The 19,824-nt window shown below is 41.8% G+C and overlaps 1 protein-coding gene across 3 annotated transcripts in view; it reads left to right on the top strand.

Moving 5' to 3' along the window:
• arhgap24 (Rho GTPase activating protein 24) overlaps positions 1-10,935 on the top strand; it is a 391,296-nt gene extending 380,361 nt beyond the window's left edge. For all 3 annotated transcript variants that reach the window (XM_052010255.1, XM_052010256.1, XM_052010257.1), the window contains 2 exons: positions 161-1,250; positions 10,146-10,935. In XM_052010255.1, the coding sequence (XP_051866215.1) occupies positions 161-1,250; positions 10,146-10,389 (1,334 nt within the window). In that variant the 3' untranslated portion in view covers positions 10,390-10,935. The remainder of the gene's footprint in view (positions 1-160; positions 1,251-10,145) is intronic.
• The last annotated feature ends 8,889 nt before the right edge of the window (positions 10,936-19,824 follow it).

Raw genomic sequence — 19,824 nt, 5'->3', positions numbered from 1 at the left:
TGCACCAGTATGAATGACTTCTCAACCCATACCTGCTTGGCACAAATATTGGGATGCCCAGCCTATTTTGTTCTAGAAACAAATGTACAGCATACTGCACAGGACATAACTAATTCCTTGTCATCTATCTCTTTTCCTGTACCATCCTGGCTTTCTGCAGGTACAGTCCTGGTTCAACAGTTAATGTCGGTATTTATAAGTGAACACAACAATTTATTTCCCAAAGATGGAGAGGAGGTTCAAGGCAGACAGGATGGCTGCAACAACAACAATGAAGTACCAAAAAAGTCCTTGGCAGGGTTCCCTCCACCTATCAACAAGGAGAATAAGAAGCCACAATCCGAGCCTGTCCGTCAGTGCTCCTGGGATAACTCAGAGTCACCCAAAAGAGGGAGTGGTGAGACTGGGGGATCTCCTACCACACTGAATGGGGGAAACAAATTAAGCAGCAGTCCCAGAAGCAGCCTCAGCAAAGTGGATGTCAACAGAAGCCCACCCATCATGGTGAAGAAGAACCCAGCTTATTCTAAAGGGAGCGGCATTGTCACCAACGGCTCCTTCAGCAGCCCTGCGGAAACCCAGGAAAAGATTCAGACACTGCCAAACGGCAGTCTGCAAGCAAGGAGGAATTCCTCACTGAAGGGGACGGGGACCAAGCTGGGGACCGGCGGCATGCAGAACGGGGGAGTGAGAATGGGCATCTCCAGCACAGACGTGATGAGTTCCTCTCTGAACAACCGAGTTGCAGGCTGGATGCCCAATGGGTACGTCACAATGAGGGACAGTAAGGCCAAGGATGCAGTGAACAGTGAATCCACGCAGCACCACAGACTGTCCACCTATGACAATGTCCAGCAGCAATTTTCACTTTCCAACTCGGACGACAAGCAGAGCGTGGACAGTGCCACTTGGTCCACCTCTTCCTGTGAAATATCCTTGATGGAGCACTCCAACTCCTGCCGGTCCTCCACCACCACCTGCCCGGACCAGGACATTTATGCAGGGGGTTACGAAGACCCGGCTCTGGAGGGCCCAGTCCAAGAGACCTCTTTCCGGACTGACTCGGAGAACAAGTACGAGCGGAGTAGTGGGGGTGGCTGCAGCAGTCGGGCCACGAGCAGCAGCGATAACAGCGACACATTTGTCTCCAATGCTTCCACCGGCAACCACAGTGCTTTGCACAGTCTTGTGGCCAGCCTGAAGCAAGAGGTTACAAAGCAGAAGATCGAATACGAAGCAAGAATCAAAAGGTAGGACAACTGCTAAGTAGAACATATGCAGCAGCTGCACTGTTTTAAAGTTTTATCGCAGTCCATGTTGTCAAAATCATACAGTAACAAAATCAACTCATCTCAGCTTCACTTCATTTCTAGTTTTTTTGTAATGTTGTTGAAATAATTATTTCCCAGTATTCATTGCAGATTTATTTTGGCTGGAAGAGTTTGTACTGTTTGAGGATAGGTTTGAACCCCAGCAATGGTACTCTCAATAGGTTGCCTACGACTGACTATGGTCGCATATGAAGTATAGATTGAGGTACCAAAAGGCCTCGTGACCAAGCAAGGAGCCAATGCCTGAATGGGAGTGGGGGAGGGGCAGGAGGTGCACGATAGTTTGCTAAAGCCAGGGGATAAAAAAGAAATGATTGTTCGAATGTCACCAACAGTCAAACATTAACAGCCGTTTGGCACACATTCATCCAAAAATCTATGCCAACTTCTTGCTGTCACTGTTCATGTTAAGGTCCAAGCTGACGTCTGTAAACCCACACAGGTGATTGCCATCTATTTATAGAAGGGGCATGCAAGCTTGGATCCTGCACCTTACCAAAACCTGATGAGTCTTCAGCTCGAGTTTTGAGTAATTGCTGTTTGTATCACAATTTGTGGAAGGATCTGGACCCCTTTGTGGACATGTGGCACATTTTGCAATATAGAGCTTTCAAGTTAACAGGAATAAATCTTCAAATGACTATGTACTGAATCTCTTGGTAGATATGGATTAGAATTTGCCACTTATTTACAATGAAAGTGTGGAAAATCTGGTCTGCTTCCCATCTCACATCTCACCTGGGGAATAAACAGGCCACACTATTGAAGGTTTCCTGCAATGCTGGTAATTTACTGCATCTGACTTGTCTAGTACCTAATTGTTGAACACGGCATTATCACTGGACGTGATGATTACCCAGGTGCAAGAGATGATGCCACGTAGCTGGTTGTTTAATTAATTATCTGTTGAGTAGATCGAGGATTTTGGCATCTATAATTTTAAAAGCTATTAAAGCTGCTCTATTTATTCATTAAGTATACCCAGTTAATTACTGACTTTATGAGAAAATAATGACACACCTCAGACAAATGTGATTGATTGGAATGTTACGGTGACTCAAGATTTGCATTAGTTATTTACTTACATTTTAGACAGTTTCATTAGACTGACGTAGGACCAGAGACAACTCCCTCGCCCATCCAAAGCCCTTCAGTTATGTTGTGTCCCAGAGTGAAGTCTGACTGCCATTGCCACCCGTTAGAATCATAACCTTAGAAACAAGGAGTTGGCCCTTTAGCCTCTTAAACCTATTTTGTCAATGGGTTAGCTCATGGTTGACCTATGTGTCAAAGTCCCAGGTGCTGCCTTGGTAAACAGTGCTTAATAAACACCCAGCAACCATCCATCCATCTCCATTTTGTAACTTTCTATTCACCCAGCTTCTTGCAGTCAGCTGGCTTTGGTAAAGGAGCTGTTTGCTCTTTGTGTGAAAAAGAGTTTCTTGAATGGTCTGTCTCAGCCTCCATTAAATAAAATAGTTTCTATCTATACCAACAACTTGATTATCCACAATAAATCAGTTAAATTGTTTAATCTTCTGTATTTAAGGGGCTGCAAGCCTGGTCTTTGCAACCACTTGCATTGGTTTGTATACACCATGCTTCAGTGCAGTGTGTATAACCAGGCAGCCCTCAGCCCTGGTAATCTGGCTCTTAAAGTTCAACCAGCTTTCCCAGGTACATTCATATATCAAACTGCTGTTTTACTTGAGTATAAGCATTGTAAGATAAACACAAAATAATGTGAAACAGAATTGAAATCAAATGAAATCAAAAATCTGCAGATGCTAGAAACCGGAAAAACTCAACTCACCACACAATTGCCTCATAGGCACCTGAAGTTGTCCCGCAGCTGAAAATCTCAACACCCCAGGGACACCCAAGACCTGGCTAAGACAGGCATATGACTGTTCCAATTTACAAATCCAGGCCCTCCTTTGGCTGCAGGACCCCAACCTGCAATATTTAGGTACCAGTTGGTGCCGTGCACGCTCCACTTCCTGGCAGGTGCTGGGCAGAATAGCCAGAAGCTCAAACCAGCCCATTGTGCCCTCCTACGACCAGCTCCCAGAACTTGAATGAATAAAAAAAAATTGACAAGGCAGGACCCAGGAATAAAGCTCCGCACAGCACCCGCCATTTCTAGCCTGTGTCCAGGACGAGCCTGATGACTGGTACACCAAAGATTTCTGCCCCCAATAAGATATCTTTATTAATCACTTGTACATCAAAACACACAGTGAAATGCATCTTTTTGTGTAGAGTGTTCTGGAGGCAGCCCACAAGTGTCACCATGCTTCCGGCACCAACATAGCATGCCCACAACTTCCTAACCCATATGTCTTTGGAATATGGGAGGAAACCGAAGCACGCAGAGGAAACCCATGCAGTCATGGGGAGAACGTACAAACTCCATACAGACAGTGGCTGGAATTGAATCCTGGTCGCTGGCGCTGTAATAGTGTTATGCTAACCGCCATACTACCGTGCCTGCCCGACAGTGAGTTGCAGCGAGGATACTGTAGGGTGCCTGTTGCTGCCTGACCCAATTGGATACGTGAAGCATTTCCTCCATCTTTTATCTGGAGCCATAGTTCCTGACCATTGGAAACAATCTTGCTGGATTAGGGGTCACAAGTGTGCCGGGAAATTATGGCACAGTGTCATGATTGCCCTAGTTGGTTGTAACGGTGAGACACCAGTCATGCCGTGGTTGATAGCCTCACTCATTGGAAACCTCAGAAGGTTCAAGGTTTCAGATATAACCAATCGTGCGCAGAAAATGTGCCGTCCACCATTCCTTTTCGAGTTGATAGGTTGTTAGCAACAGGCCCAGTTAGGGGAGGGGACATTGGGGTTTGGGAGAAGGGACCACAAATAAATTGGACACAAGTAAAAAGATCAGGGAGCAGCAGGGTAGAGGGTGATTGGAATGGACCAGCAGATGCACTACATGGAGGTAGAATCAGAACCAACAGAGAGAGAGAGTGACTGAGGACTGGCAGACACAGAGTATGAGAGTGGATTGTGGAGGGTTGGGTTGAGGGTAGAGTTAAGTGCAATGTGAGGTGGTGGGTGGAGAGCGATGTGTATCTCAGCGTGGTGCTGCTTTGGAAAGACAACATTGTGATGGGAGTTCACAATGATGGGCAGGTTCCCCAGCAGTGCTCTAACAGGAGTGTTTTGCATGGATTGACTTCATGTCGTATGGCCCTGATGCAGAAATCTCATCGGATGCAAGGCCATCTCCTGCTCAGAGTGTGACAAGTAGGTGATGAATTGGGATAGGGAGTGGACTTACTCATTCTCATTTCCCAGCTGTACTAGTGCTGGAAGGCAGCCGCAGGGGAAGTGACTAAATCCAGATGTCCCTTTCCAAGACAGATCTCCATTCACTCCCTCGCATCACTGTGCGTTTTGCAAGCAACCTTTATCATTGCCCTGCGTCATTTTGACAATGTACACCTCACACAAGCTGGTCTTGAAACCCTGACCCCAAATCATCTTTGTTGTTTCTGTAACGCTTCTGAGCACCTCATCGTCATTTTGTTTATTTTAAAAAAAGTCTTAGGCAATATAATATTTATGTAGCAGCTGTAATTGCAGGAGCTCCTGCGTTTATAGTGAACATATTCCCAGGTATTTAACTTTCGGTGCATTAAAACATTATTACGTATAGTGCTCGTGCCAAATTTTGTCCCATGCAAAAAAAATTGAAAAGTTGAGCCAACATCCAGTGTGGGCTGGCTTTAGATTAGCTAACACACAAAAAGTATTAAAACCAGATTTATGTGATTCCCTGATAGGATCTCAACCAATTTAGCACATCTCGCATCGATTTGCTGTGCAATATTCGGGGGACGGTGTCAACTGGGCAGCTGCAACACACAGTACGGTTGTCACTGGGGAGAGAGGAGCTGGAAGGGAGTGGGACACAGCTTCCACATTCACTCTGAGGGACAAGCAAGTGCTGATGAATGAGACACATAGTAAGAGGAAGGTCCAGGAAGTCAGGAGAACCACCAGACACCCCACAAGAAGAGCTTGATAGAAGATGGCTGTAGGACTTTCCTCAAGAAATAAGAAATCCCACACACAGGACCACTGCTGACAGAAATTACGCATTACTGTTTCCACTTAGAATGAGGATTCTCACAGGCAGGTGTGTCTTGTGCAGGAGTCTTAAGTTGTTCAACATTCATCATGAACAACAGCGATGCTGAAACAAACCATGAAAGTAATTGGAGCAGGAATTCATTTATTCATGTGCCATATTCAGTGCAGGTGAACCTGTAAAGCAGGATGTGAGAGATCCTTATGGGTCATCTGCGCACCTCCACCTGCATTTTGATGCACATTGTTGGTGTAATGATTTGGAGTGTGCTGATGATCACTTGACTTGGTTTTGCAGGCTTCATAGGAGAAGCATGTAACACAGAGTCCAGATGAAGAGTCTGAACCCGAAACGTTGACTGAATATATCCCTCCATGGATGTTGCCTGACCCGCTGAGTTCCTCCAGCTTTTTGTGTGTTGTTCATTATAGCCCGGGCTGACAATACTTCAACCCACTTTCCCCTGCCATCCCCCACCTACCTACCTTCCCCTTCTCATCTGGACTCACCTACCACCCGCCAGCTTGTGCTCCTCCCTCCCCCCCCCCACCCTTTTATTCTGGTTTCTGCCCTCTTTCATTCCAGTCCTGATGAAGGGTCTCGGCCCAAAACATCGACTGTTCATTTCCCTCCATAGATGCTGCCTGACCTGCTGAGTTCCTCCAGCATTTTGTGTGTTAACAATACTCCCTCCTCTGTTCAGCCAGGAGATGGGGTTGTGGTTGCTGAGCCAGCTCAAAGCTCCTATTAGCATTCTCCTTCCTCCCACTCCTCTTTCTCCTACCAGTGTTCAGCCTCTGCCTCATGGCCCTCGGACTCTGGGTTCTTTGCTGCATTGGCTGCTGCTTCTGCTTGCAATATTATGCAAGGTGCAGCACATTATGATGAGGTACAAACAGAAAATGCTGGTAACACTCAGCAGGTTAGGCAGCATCTGTAGAAAGAGTAACAGAATTAATGTTTCAGGTCTGAGACCTCTCTGTTACCCTTTTCACAGATGCCGCCTGACCAGCTGTCGGTTTCCAGCATTTACTGCTTTTAAGCACTTTTGAGGTATCTTTAAGATATTTTTATTAGTCACATGTACATGGAAACACACAGTGAAATACGTCTTTTTGCGTGACTGAGAATGTTCTGGGGAGCAGCCCGCAAGTGTCGCCACTCTTCTGGCGCCAACATAACATGCCCACAGCTCCTAACCTGTATGTCTTTGAAATGTGGGAGGAAACTGGAGCATCCAGAGGAAACCCACGCGGACACACGGGAAAAAAGTACAAATTCCTTACAGACATCAGCAGGAATTGAAACAGGTCACTGGCGCTGTAATAGTGATACGCTAACCGCTACACTACCGTGCCACCCCTTTTGTTTTGGATTTCCTGCAGCTGCAATTTATTTTGACCTTCATGCAACAATGAAGTCTCTATGTCAGCTCAGCCTGTACTGTGGAAAGCTCCCTCACTGATTCACGCAATGAAGTCTCATCTTGAGAACACCAATGTCACTTGCCATTACATTTCTGGTCGTCGTGGCTCTCATTATGTCTGTGCTCACCCCTTGTGGTTGGAGAGCATGCCGTTGTAAATTTGGGGGAAGGTGTGGATGAGTTGGGCTAAAGGGCCTGTTTCTGTGCTGTATGACCCTTGAGCTAGAGGGTGGCCCTTGACCTCCAGGATCCATTCCTTCAGGAACAGCTGGAGTCAGGATGAAAGTCACATGTGCTTCCCAGAAACATGCATTCACCACAATGAAATTCTTCTCATGATCCAAATAAACTGCACATTGAGGGAATGTGGAGTGGAATCTTTTCCTGATGGTGGAAGGGTCTGGGTTCTTAGGGGAGCCCATTGCCACATGGCTGCAGTTGACAGCTCTCTTTATTCATGGTAATCCAGCAATGCTGGCAAATCCCAGTGCCCAGGACACCAGCTGTCCCTTACTAAAATCAGAACAGATGAAATCAAGTTTGCATGAATACACTGCTGCACTTACTGTGATCTGTTGTGGCCACTTGGAACGACGCCTTGTGACGAAGTTGGCAGTGAGCTTGACCTTGAGCCCAACAGAGAGAGCAGTCCAGCCATTGAGAGTACAGCTGAAGGTCTTCTTGCAGAATGTCATATCTCAATGGAAGGCTCGAGCCTGAAAACAAATTGTTTTTTTCAAGATATCCTGATAGGATATAGTGAAGATTATGTGGGAGCAGGTTCTTTCCTGACAGGCACGAGTGACCCTGAGGAGCCAGCTAAGATGCCTGTGGTAATAAAAAGCTCCCAGCAATATCACTACTAAGACACCAGTCGAAGAGTATGTCTGCAGCTAACTGCTGGAGGAGAAGCTCCCTGTTAGTTGTAGCACACTCTGCGGACTTTGGAAGGATGTGTCAGCAGTCTGCAGTCAGCTCTGTTGTGCAGTCTGGTCTCCCGATGTCAGCTGAGTATCCATTTAAACAGCAAGAAAAGCAGCAAACATGTGAATGTGCTCCATAATGCCCAGGAAAAGATCAAGGAAGCTAACAAGGAGAGAGGCCCAATAGAAAAAGACAAATAAAAAATTTCCAGATTAATCCAGCTGAGGATCTCACACATTCTGCTGTGCACATGACTCCATATATGCAAAATAAAGAGTGGTGAGAGAGAGAGATGGAAAATGAGGTGCTGTTCCTCCAGTTTGCACTTGGAATTCTCCTGGCAGTGGAGGAGGCCGAGGACTGAGGAGCAGGATGGGTGGGTGGTGGGGGGGAGTGAACGAGGGAGTCGTGGAGAGAGTGATCCCTGTGAAAGGCAGAAAGGGATGGGGAGGGGAAGATATGCTTGGTGGTGGGATCCCATTGGAGATGGTGAAAGTGGCAGAGAATGGTGTGTTGGACACGTAAGCTGGTGGGATGAAATGTGAGGACAAGGGGGACCCTATCCCTGTTGGGTCTGGGAGAGGTGGGGGTGAGAACGGAGGTGTGGGAAATGGCACCTCCGCTCTCAAATACAAATTAAAGGATGAAGCATGCTTTTAGATGCATTTTAGGATGTGCTATCTGCAGTGGCCATTGTTTCCACTTTGATTTGGGTATTCCCTCACTACTGAGAGATTGTTTGCCAATAGGAGCAAGCCACTCATTAATAAGCCTCGCCTGGGCTTGTGACCAATGTACAAGTGTGTTCCCACCCTGTGTCTTATTTTTTTCTTATTCTTGTATCTTAGTGCACAGAAACAGACCCTTCAGCCTGACTCATCCATGCCAACTGAGATGCCTATTTATTGCTAATCCCACTTTTCATGCATTTAGCCCATTTCCCTCTATTCCTTTCCTATCCATGTACCTGTCCAAGTGCTTTTAAAATGCTTTGATTGTACCTGCATTTACCACTTCCTCCAGCAGTTCATTCCATATACCCACCACTGCCTGTGTGGAAAATCCTGCCACCAGACCTCCTTTAAATATTTTCCCTCTCACCTTAAACCCATGTCCTCTAGTTTTAGACACCTCTACCTTTGGAAAAAGATTGTTTCTATCTACCCTTTTTGCGCCTTTCAATTTCTCCTTGTGATTAAATCCTTCCATTCTAAGCAACATCCTGATGAATCTCTTCTGCAGTCTTTCTACCGCTACCACTTCCTTTCCGTAGATTCGTGACCAGAACTGCATATAATATTCCAAGTGTGGCCTAACTAAATGTCTTGCACAGCTGAAACATGATGTCCCAACTCTTGTACTCAAGGAGGTACTTTATTAATGTAAAGTGCTTTGTTTGTGAAAAATGCCATGTAAATACAAGTCTTTTACCTCATCATCACCTTTAACTTAATACTTCACAAGTGTGTTGGTGCAAATAAGATAATTAGTCAGAGTGTGACAGCTCCTTAAGCACAGTATGTCTTCACTTGCACAATCACTTCATCAGAATCCAAAACACTTAAGAAGCTTTTACATTCGGTGAAAAATATCATTCTGACTAAAGCTAAATGCATTGTAAAACTTGTGAAGAATTCAACTTGTTTTGTTGTTGGGTGTCAAGTAGTTTGGGACATCCAGAAAAGGACATGAAAGGCACTTTATAAACGCAAGTACTTCTATGGAGACAAAAAATTACAAGCACCTCACAAACTGAAAACTTCCTCATCCAAGTGGCAATCGAACAGTGATTGACCTCAGACTCTATTCCAACCTCATCCTTCGAGGAAATACCTTAGCTTTGACTTTAACAAGACACTCCAGGGTATTCTGGAGATCATTAGCATATATGAGAAGGAAATTCATATGATAGTTGTGATAAATATGTGATGTGATAATGTGAGCTTTGAACTTAATTTTATGAAATTTGTTTCCATTGACTTAAGTAAAAGACAGTAAAAGATCCAATAACTAACTTTTTCCCTCTCTCTGCTTCTGTACCAAACTTTCATTTTTAATGAAATCAAATTGAATTAAAAGGAATTTATTTCTATAACAGCAGTCAATCTGTAACACCAAGCTAAAATTCTTTACAGCTCCCCACTCTTAATTCTGTGTATTCATCATATGTAGCATTTTGCCATAAACAAATGCTTCATGTTTTAATAATATTCATAACCTTGATTTTTTGCAAGGGAAATATGATCAACTTTCAACCATATTGTAAAATCTGTCAGAGTTAGCAGGAAAGTACTCGATCATTTCTCTTCCGTTCTTTTGTTAATTTCTTCTTTTAATTTGCTACTGACAGCTTGGAGCAGAGAAACCTTGAGCTGGAGTCTGAGGTAATGACCCTTCACGAGGAACTGGACCAGGAAAGGAAGAAGTACACCATGGTAGAAATAAAGATGAGGAACACAGAGCGTGCACGGGAGGATGCCGAGAAACGCAATGAAATGTTGCAAAAAGAGATGGAGCAATTTTTCTCGACATTTGGTGATCTAACTGTGGAAACACGAAGGTCTGATCGAAGTAATACCATATGGATACAGTAAAGATCAAAAGATCAGGACAATGGTTGGGGAGAGAAAATCAGGTGACTGGTCACCTGAATGTGGTTACACTCAATGAAATTCAAAACCTTGAAGGATAAAATACATTTCAACTGTAATTGCCAGTATTTTGATTGTGTACTTACCACCTTATTATAACCTGTGAGCTCCGTGTAATTATGTTACTGTTAAATGTTACAGCTGGTTGTGTATATAGCTTAAATGAAAAAATATCAGTGGCACCTATGTATCTCAAAGAGAAAAAGAAATCTTTTAACAAAAGCCTTGTATTTAAACTGCTAAAGTTAATATTGTTGTGTTGCAATCTAGCTTTTTATCAAGGCTTTTTAACTTGCACTTAACATAAGCTATTTTTTAGCATTGTGGTACAGTTGGCCTGTTTTGTAATTCATTCTTGTGTCCCCCTTTCTTTCTGGGGCAAGAGAATCTTGAAGAATTTAAAGGTTATGGAATGGGCAATGGGATATATAAAGTTAAATATTGAATAGTGTGGCGATGCTTCATGTGCCATTTCACTTGTTCTTGACCAAAAACAAAGTGTACATACTTTATAAAAAATATAACAGATAAATTACCTAAACCTTTTCAGTGGGTGTACTGCTTTATAACAGTACCTGATATACTACAGTTCAATTAATCTCTGTTAAACACCACATCCAGATGCTCTTTTTACACCACTTCCACGCACTCTTGGTGCCAGCTCATGAAAATGTAATTAATGGGGAACTTACTACAGAAAAGGAATTGCATTGGTCAACTATCAAGGGTTTTCTTCCAGAGTGAAACGATCTGATAAATCGTACAGTTTTATTTTAGGCTGAATGTCTATTTTAAAAGGTTCATTCATATCTCACTTCAATATAAGCTCGTGTGCAACAGTGAATAATAGTCACACTAAATTCCAGATGGATGGTTCAAGAGGCATAACTGCAGCTTAAAGTCAAGTAGAAGAATTGAAATGTCTGCACGAAAGGCCATTTGAAAATCCAGATGCAGTGGAAGCCCTGCAGTGGCACCTCCTCTGACAGTCCCATATCCTGGTCTTTCCCCACAGGTATTTATCTAAGTTCCTGCCTCAGCATTATTCAGTTGAACAAGGCTGAGAATAATCTTCAAGACTAACGAGGAGCTAAGGAATACTCACAACTCTCCCTGGCTCTACATTTAGTTATTATTAGAAATTTGCCATTTTGGTGACAACCTCTAAAGGTTGTTTCATGGATTATTTAAAGTAGTATGTTAAAGCCACACAGACTGGTGGTTATTCTGCGTGAGCACATCCACTTCCAGCTCTATCCAGTGCAGTCCATTCTTGGAAAGGATCCTGAAACAGTTTCTTTAGGAAAGTGCCAACGTCTGTAGATGTTGGACTCTTCCACTTTTGCCCTTACCGGCAAGTGGCTGCGTACCTCTGATATACAATGTGTGTCCCTGTCTCTGTCATAATGGATATGTTGGTGCCTCTTTTAAGCCTGTCAATGGCACAGTCATAGAATTATGGAAATGTAGAGCACAGAAATGGGCCCCTACAGCCCATCTCGTCCATGCTGACCATGATGATATCAACTAATTTCCAAACCTGTGTTTAACCTGATAGTATGACAAATTTTCAATTTTTACCTGGACTTTGTATGTCTGAGTTTTCTGAATTCCTTTGAAGAGCAGATTCTGCATTTGCAGTCTATCATTATCTGGCGGCAGAGGCCCCCTTTAAACCAGCAGTCCAAGCCTAAGATTAACAGCTCCTTTACTAAATTTTTAATATGCAATGAATTCCATCAATGGATGTTTCAGATTCTTCCTTGAATCAGGAGCATATGTATACTAGTTAAGTATAATTTCACCATCACAAGAACTATCTGAGTTTTGTAGATTGTACTTCATCTATTTGAGCTCCTGAAACAGGTAATTAATCCCAAAGCGATTTTCTAATAAGCCAATGTAAAACTCCCAAGAATTGGTTAAAATGAAAAGGTGGGATTTCAGTATAACCTTACAATCTACATTATACAATCTTAACCAACTGCATTGTTACATTCCACAAATAACACACTGATGAAAAAAAAATCCATAACTGAATTTATAATCTACGGAAGTTACAACTTCGGGAGAGCAAGTCTGACTCTTGGTTGTGTTATCTTTGGGAAATCATGACTTGGCTTCTGCAAAAATGGACTTGTTCAAAAATTCTCCTCTCAGACCTGAATTTCAGTTCATTCCACCAAAAGTAGTCAGCAACTCTGGTGATTACAATTCTTAACAAGCTAGTAGCTTGGCACAGAACTCATGAGACCACACTAACTGAATTCTGCTCATCCAGTTTCTATTAGGCATTGCCCCATTTGAAGAATGGATAGTGCTGAATTTTAAATAATCCTGTTGTTTTCACTAATTGGCAGTTGTGCCTTCAGCTCCCAAGGTCTTAATCTCTAGAATTCCATTAGCAAGCTTCTTTACATCTCCAACTTTCTTTCCTCCCTAAAGCTGGTCCTTAAACCTATATTTGCCTTCGTGACTCGTCAAATTTTGCTTGCTAACTATGCTATGAAGAACCTCAGAAGCTTTAACAATGTTAAAGGTGTTACATTATTACAAGTTATTGCGATCGATGATAACAAAAGCTTTTCCTATTGGAAAGAATGCTCTTGGTACACAAAAACATAGCTTCATGACTGTGTCTGCTTTCATTTTCTGTTTCAGACAGTGCTTCCACATAATGAGCACTTTTTTCTCATAATACACCTAGTTTCTTTATGTATGATTACAGATGTCCGTCTTACTCTCCTGACAAACAGATACATTGAGAACATTTTTTCTCTTTCTATTTGTTTCCTTGATGCATTCATGTACATGCAAGAAAAATTCTGAAGTGAGCAATAATTCTGTGTAATGGCACCATTACATAGCTTAAGGTTTGGTTTCACCCTTTTCCCCCTGATCATATTGTAAAATGTCTTCATACTGATTTTTACTCTTGAGCTGTCTCTCCACAAGAACCCTCAAGCCTGCCCCACCATTCAATATGATAATGGCTGACCCACGCTGGCCTCAACTCCAATTCTGTGCCAGCTCCACATGGCCCTCAATTCCTTGTTCTTTCAAATGTTTGTCTATCTCCATCTTAAATACTTCTAATGACCGGACTCCACCACCCTCTGAGGCAGAGAATTCCAGAGATTTAGTATCCTCTGAGAAGAAATTTCCACGCAGCTAAGTTCTAAACGACCGGCTCCCTATCTTGTAACAATGTCCCCTTATTTGCAATCTTTGCATTCTTTCCCTTTCTCCATGTTTCTGATTCTTTACTGTTTTTATACTCTTTAAATTACTCTCTTTATCCTTTTATTTACAGTTGAGCAGAATAATAACATGGTGCTTAATTTCAACATAGAAATGGCAGGAAGGATCACTGTTCAGCTGAATAGTGCACCAATTCATTTAATTCGGTCTTGCAAGAAAAATATTCTGGAACTAATTTTAAGATGTTTCTGGTGAGAAATGGTAATGCAGAAAGAAAGGCAGCATTTTTAACCTCCAAGTTCCTGCTGCACTCTTCAGCCTTAGATTTTTAGGAGAATCTTAGAAATATTCTGGAAACCAATGACATCACTCCTGCATAGTCAGAGGTTAAAGTCTGGTGGGTGTCCTAACAACATCATTAGGTTTCTAATTTTCATCAATGATGCTCCCACCTCATCAGAAGAAAATTCAGCAATCAAAGAAAGGGCTTGGTTTAGTGATGGTGAAGATGGTGTGAGAATGGGCCAATGTATTTTTCGAGATAATCCTTCCTTGATGGTATCAGATCATTGCAGATGGGAAGGTTTGAACTCAGCCCCTCATATGCAGCTACAAATTCTGCATCAAGACGTCCAGAATTTTTATCAAAAATGCCAAGTAATGCAGTACAGATCACCATTAAGGTGTAGTGCAAACAACTCAAATCATGGTAATGTTGATGAATAAAGTGTCTTTAAAATAAATAACAACTTTCATAAAGCATCCGTGAACACTGAGTGATACAAACAAGATGAATTACAAGTTCAGTGCCCTGTCATTCCAGGTTGCTTGTTTTTTAGTCATGACAGTACAGCTTACTAAAGTAAAAATTCAATCAGAATGCCTTTGGGAAGGGAATATGAACAAACATCATTTTCTGATTGCTTGAAAGTGATTCCAGTGGTGGTGGAGGGACCTTGGGAAGGGATGGAATTGAGCTTGCTTTGATGGGTGGTAAGGTAATGACTGCATACAAATAATAGCTGCTTATAGGAATGAACTTAAGGAGAGATAATGGAGGGGGAGAAATCTTTCCATTTCAAACCTGTCCTTTTAAGTGGGTTGTGGTGGAATGTTGGGAGGGAGACTTTACATGGAAGGAGTGGTCAGGGGCTTGGAATGGTGATTATAGTTGGAGATCGTAATATATTCTGTTACTATTCAGTGGTGACTGGACATGGCCGTAGCCACTGCAGACTTTGCTTCATTCACTATCGTCATTTTTAAGAGAGCCTGAGGGTCACGTTGCTGTCCAGGCAGTAAGCTGGTGGAGACATTGCTCAAAATGAAATCCACCTAATTTTCATTTTATTGACATTTTATTGTCATTTTGAAATGGGTTAGTCAGGCAATGAAGACAGGCATTCTCTGCCATATTGAGACCTTCTGCAAAGCAACTGTCATGTTTATATATATTTTTGATTGAAAAATTATTTATTAATATCACTTTTTTCACAAAGAACTGTTCATTTTCCCTTTTTGGCTCTGATCTTCCTCTTTGTTGTTCACAGCTTATAGGATTCTACGGATGAAACAGTAATGGGATGACTCTCCACCATTATGGCATTGTGGCCTGCTTTCTCTATAGACATTGTAAAGTATCCTACCAGAGACTTAATTAAAAGATAAATTCCTTTTTAAAACAAATCCTTTGAATTTGAACCATCATCCCAACTTTCCCCTGCAGTACTAAAATTCAAAACTTAACCTGAGTGCAATGATACATGTCAATAGTTTTATGACATCTTTACCCAAATAAATAAGATTGATAAGTGGCTTGGAATTCATTTAAAGTTACCATCTTAAAGTTACAGGATATCCCTCAGATTGGCTTGGGAGAACACTTAATGCCAAGCACACCCTGGAGGAAAGTAACAAAGTGAATGGCACAGTACCTATTGTGTATATTTTTCCAAACTTATATTTGGTGTCACGAACCAGCAACAAAAGAAACACACTGAGCATGATTCAGTGTTAAAACTATCTTATTAATCACTACTTATGATAATACGTAAAATAAAAGTAAAAATGTTAGTATGTTAGAATTCAAAAATGTTAAACCTCGAACGTTAACCCCAAAACTAAACTCTTCGTGTGTGTGTGTGACAAAGTCCAAAACTCCCAGTTCCTGAATGGTTCTTAAAGTTCAGTTCCGCAAGCCATAAGGTGAAACGTGAGCAAGGGCTTCTTCAACAACCACCGTTGTCTGAAGATAAGATGTAGATGTAGAAAACATAGAGAGAGTACATACGAAATCCAAATGTTCCACGATGGAACCCAAACGACACTTCAGTGTTTACTCGGTAGTGACTTCCTCACCCCGAAAAGCATCCGAACCGTGGTCGTCCACATACAAATACCTGTTTCCTTCTACAGGTCAGCAACAAAGTGAACTCCACCGGATTACTTCCAACTTCCATACATGGATTTCAGTGGCAAACACAGTTATTGTTTCTCATCCATCGATAGAGAAAACAAGCAGGCTGGTGTCTCTCTCCCTTCTCTCTCTCTCCCTTCTCTCTCTCTCTTCTTCTTCTTCTTCAACAACGTCATTACGTCCTTTATCTTCTATTGACGTAAGCACGCCCCACACACACATACACACACACTCTCTATCTTAAAGGGACTTTCACTGAGTCCGTAACACCTCCCACCTAAAAAAAAATTTTCCCAAGAAAATTTTAACCGCGCATAGTTAATAATGTTAATAATTATCATGCTACACAACTACAGACTATCAGATTAGTACAGATACATGTTTCCCATTTAACATCGGGAAAGACAATCAGCAATCACATTATCTTTGCCTTTAATGTGAGTTATCATGAGATCAAACTCTTGCAAAATTAAACTCCAGTTTAACAGCCTTCTGTTCTTGTTTTTGACTCGGCTCAGAAACACCAATGGGTTATGATCTGTATACACAGTCAATGGTTTCTGAGCGGTGCAAACATATACACTGAAATGTTGCAAGGCTAAAACAAGCGACAGTAATTCTTTCTCTATGGTGGAATAATTCTTTTGATGCTCATTAAATTTCTTTGAAAAGTAAGCTACAGGATGGTCAATATCATCAAGGTCACCCTTCTGCAACAACACAGCTCCTGCAGCTTCATCACTGGCATCTACTGCTAATGAAAATGGCTTTTCAAAGTCAGGTGTTCTGAGCACAGGATGGTAGCATAAAATGGCTTTCAGCTTCTCAAATGCTTCTTGACAAGAATCTGTCCAAACAAACTTTACTCCCTTCTTCTGAAGATTAGTTAGGGGAAGAGCAATATCAGCAAAATTTTTACAAAATTTTCGATAATATCCAACCATTCCCAAAAATCTTCTAACAGTCCTCGTACCTGTGGGAATAGGGAACTCAGATATTGCTTGAACTTTTGCCTGAACAGGAGCTTGCTTGCCTTGACCTACAACATAACCAAGATACGTCACAGTGGCATGGCCAAATTCACTTTTAGCCAAGTTAACTGTAAGGTTAGCCTTGGAAAGTCTTTCAAACAACCTTTCTAACGCAGAGATGTGATCTTCCCAAGTATCATTCCCAGTCACTAAGTCGTCAATGTAGGCATCTGTATGTTTTAACCCATGAATCACTGAATTAATCATTCTTTGAAATGTTGCCGGAGCATTTTTCATTCCAAATGGCAAAACATTGTATTCATACAATCCAGAAGGGGTTACAAAGGCTGAAATCTCCCTTCCTCTATCTGTTAATGGAACACACCAGTACCCTTTTAATAGGTCAATCTTTGTAAGAAATTTTGCCTTTCCCACTCTGTCTATGCAATCATCCACTCTAGGAATAGGGTAAGCATCTGACTTTGTTACAGCATTCACTTTCCTGTAATCTGTGCAAAATCTAATAGTTCCATCAGGTTTAGGTACAATAACACAGGGCGAACTCCAGTTTGAAGTAGAATGTCTAATAATATCATTTTCCAACATGTATTTGATTTCCTGATCAACAAGTTTACTTTTTTCCACATTCATTCGATATGGGTGTTGTTTGATTGGTTTTGCATCCCCAACATCAACATCATGGGTAATTATCGATGTTCTGTTTGGAACATCTGGGAACAGATTTTTAAATTTTAAAATTAATTCTCTCATCTGTTGTTTTTGTGAAACTTGTAAATGGTCCAATTTCGTTTCAAGGTTCTCCATGATATTTTGGTTTTTTAGTTTTGATGGAACAATATTTGGTCTAAATTGGCCTTCCTCAACATCAACATCAGGCATTCTAGAAACAACCTTTACATCATCCACCAAGGCCACAACTGAATCCCTCTCATAATAAGGTCTTAGCATGTTTACATGACAGAGTTGTGTTTTCTTGCGTCTATCTGGTGTTTTGATTATATATGTTAGATCAGTCACTCGAGATTCAATAACATAGGGTCCAGAAAAACGAGCTTGCAAGGGATTATTTTGGCTAGGGAAAAATACCAACACCTTTTGCCCCACTGCGAATGTCCTAGGCCGAGCACGTCTATCAAAATATGTCTTCATTCTTATCTGGCTTGTTTTCAGATTCTCTCTCGCTAGCTGGCAGACTCTCTCCAACCGAGTTTTAAATTTTTTTGGACATGGGGAGGTCTCCATTTCCTCATTAACACTCCATTTTTGACATAGTATCCAGTTGGCACTTTTTCAATCTCCTCACATGAGAGAGCTTTTTCTTTCAATTCTGTCAACTCAGGGTCCTTTGTCTGTTCCACCATGAAATCCTTCCTCGACAAAGACAAATCTTTAAATTCAGGCTCACTGTAAGGATGTTGATCCTCCAGTGAAGACAGAAAAGTCTCAGATAAGGCATCATAATTTTCTTCCTGTTTAGGACTGTCACAAGGAACTACATCAGACTGCACCGGACTGTCTGTCTTGGCTAATTCTCTAGCTCTAGCTCGAGTCACCGCACATGATGGGTAAACATCTGGATCATCCTCAGACTCATCAATCCTTGGTTTGGTTGTTAACCGTACCACAGGATCACTTTCTCCATTTGCAAGGTCATTTCCCAATAACAAAGAAACTCCTTCCACTGGCAAACTAGGTCTTATCCCTATCTCGACTGGTCCTTCTATGAACTTTGACTTTAAAATCACCCTGTGAAAAGGGACAGACATGGTCTCACCTGTAACGCCTCGTACTAGATTTACTTCACCAGTGTCACTTTCTTCACCAAAATTTAAAACACTGTCCAGCAAGAGAGATTGACTAGCCCCAGTATCTCTAAGAATTTTCACTGGCACCTGGGGTGACTCATCATTCAGTGAAACAAAACCCTCTGATACATACGAACGGAATTCTTTTCTCACCTCCTCCAACTTTTCCGCTTTTCCCTCTTGCAAGGACTGAACTTTAACAGCATCTCCTAAACCTTTTTGATTTTTAATTGCCTGAAAGCAAGCATTGGGCCCAGCTTCCTTCTTTTTCTTCAAAAGGGCACAATTAGATATCACGTGGCCAGGTTTCCTACAGTAATAACAAGTACGCTCAACAGGTTTCTCCAGCCCTGGCTTCTTTTCATCCTTTCCTTTTTGATTACCTCCCAATTTAATCTCTGGTTTACCTGGATTGTCTTTGTAACTCTTTTGAAAGGTTTTAGGTTGTCCCCATTTGGATTTATGGGTTAAAGCATAATCATCTGCCAACCTAGCAGTTTCTTGTAAAGTTTCCACTGCCTTTTCATTTAAATATGTTGTTAATTCAGCTGGAACACATCTTTTAAAGTCTTCCACTAGTATCAATTCTTTCAATTTATCAAAATCCCCATCTACATTTTTAGCCATGTACCATCGTTCAAAACATATTCTCTTTCCATTGGCAAATTCCATATAAGTCTGATCTGCAGATTTCCTCAAGTCTCTGAATTTTTGTCTATAAGCCTCAGGGACCAATTCATAGGCCTTCAAAATAGCTTGTTTTACCTTGGTATAATCAGCTGCATCCTCAACAGACAAAGCAGAATAAGCTTTTTGAGCTTTACCTTTAATCACACTCTGTACCATAAGAGCCCATCCTTTCCTTGGCCAGTTTGAACTCACAGCAACCTTTTCAAAATGTTGGAAATACTGATCAACCTGATCTTCTTCAAACGGAGGGACTAATCGAACCTCCCTGCTGGCT

Source organism: Pristis pectinata, chromosome 2 (genome assembly GCF_009764475.1).
Source record: "Pristis pectinata isolate sPriPec2 chromosome 2, sPriPec2.1.pri, whole genome shotgun sequence".
NCBI lineage: Eukaryota > Metazoa > Chordata > Chondrichthyes > Rhinopristiformes > Pristidae > Pristis > Pristis pectinata.
The sequence above is the reverse complement of the archived record's forward strand: the minus strand, read 5'-3'. Positions and strand labels throughout refer to the sequence as shown.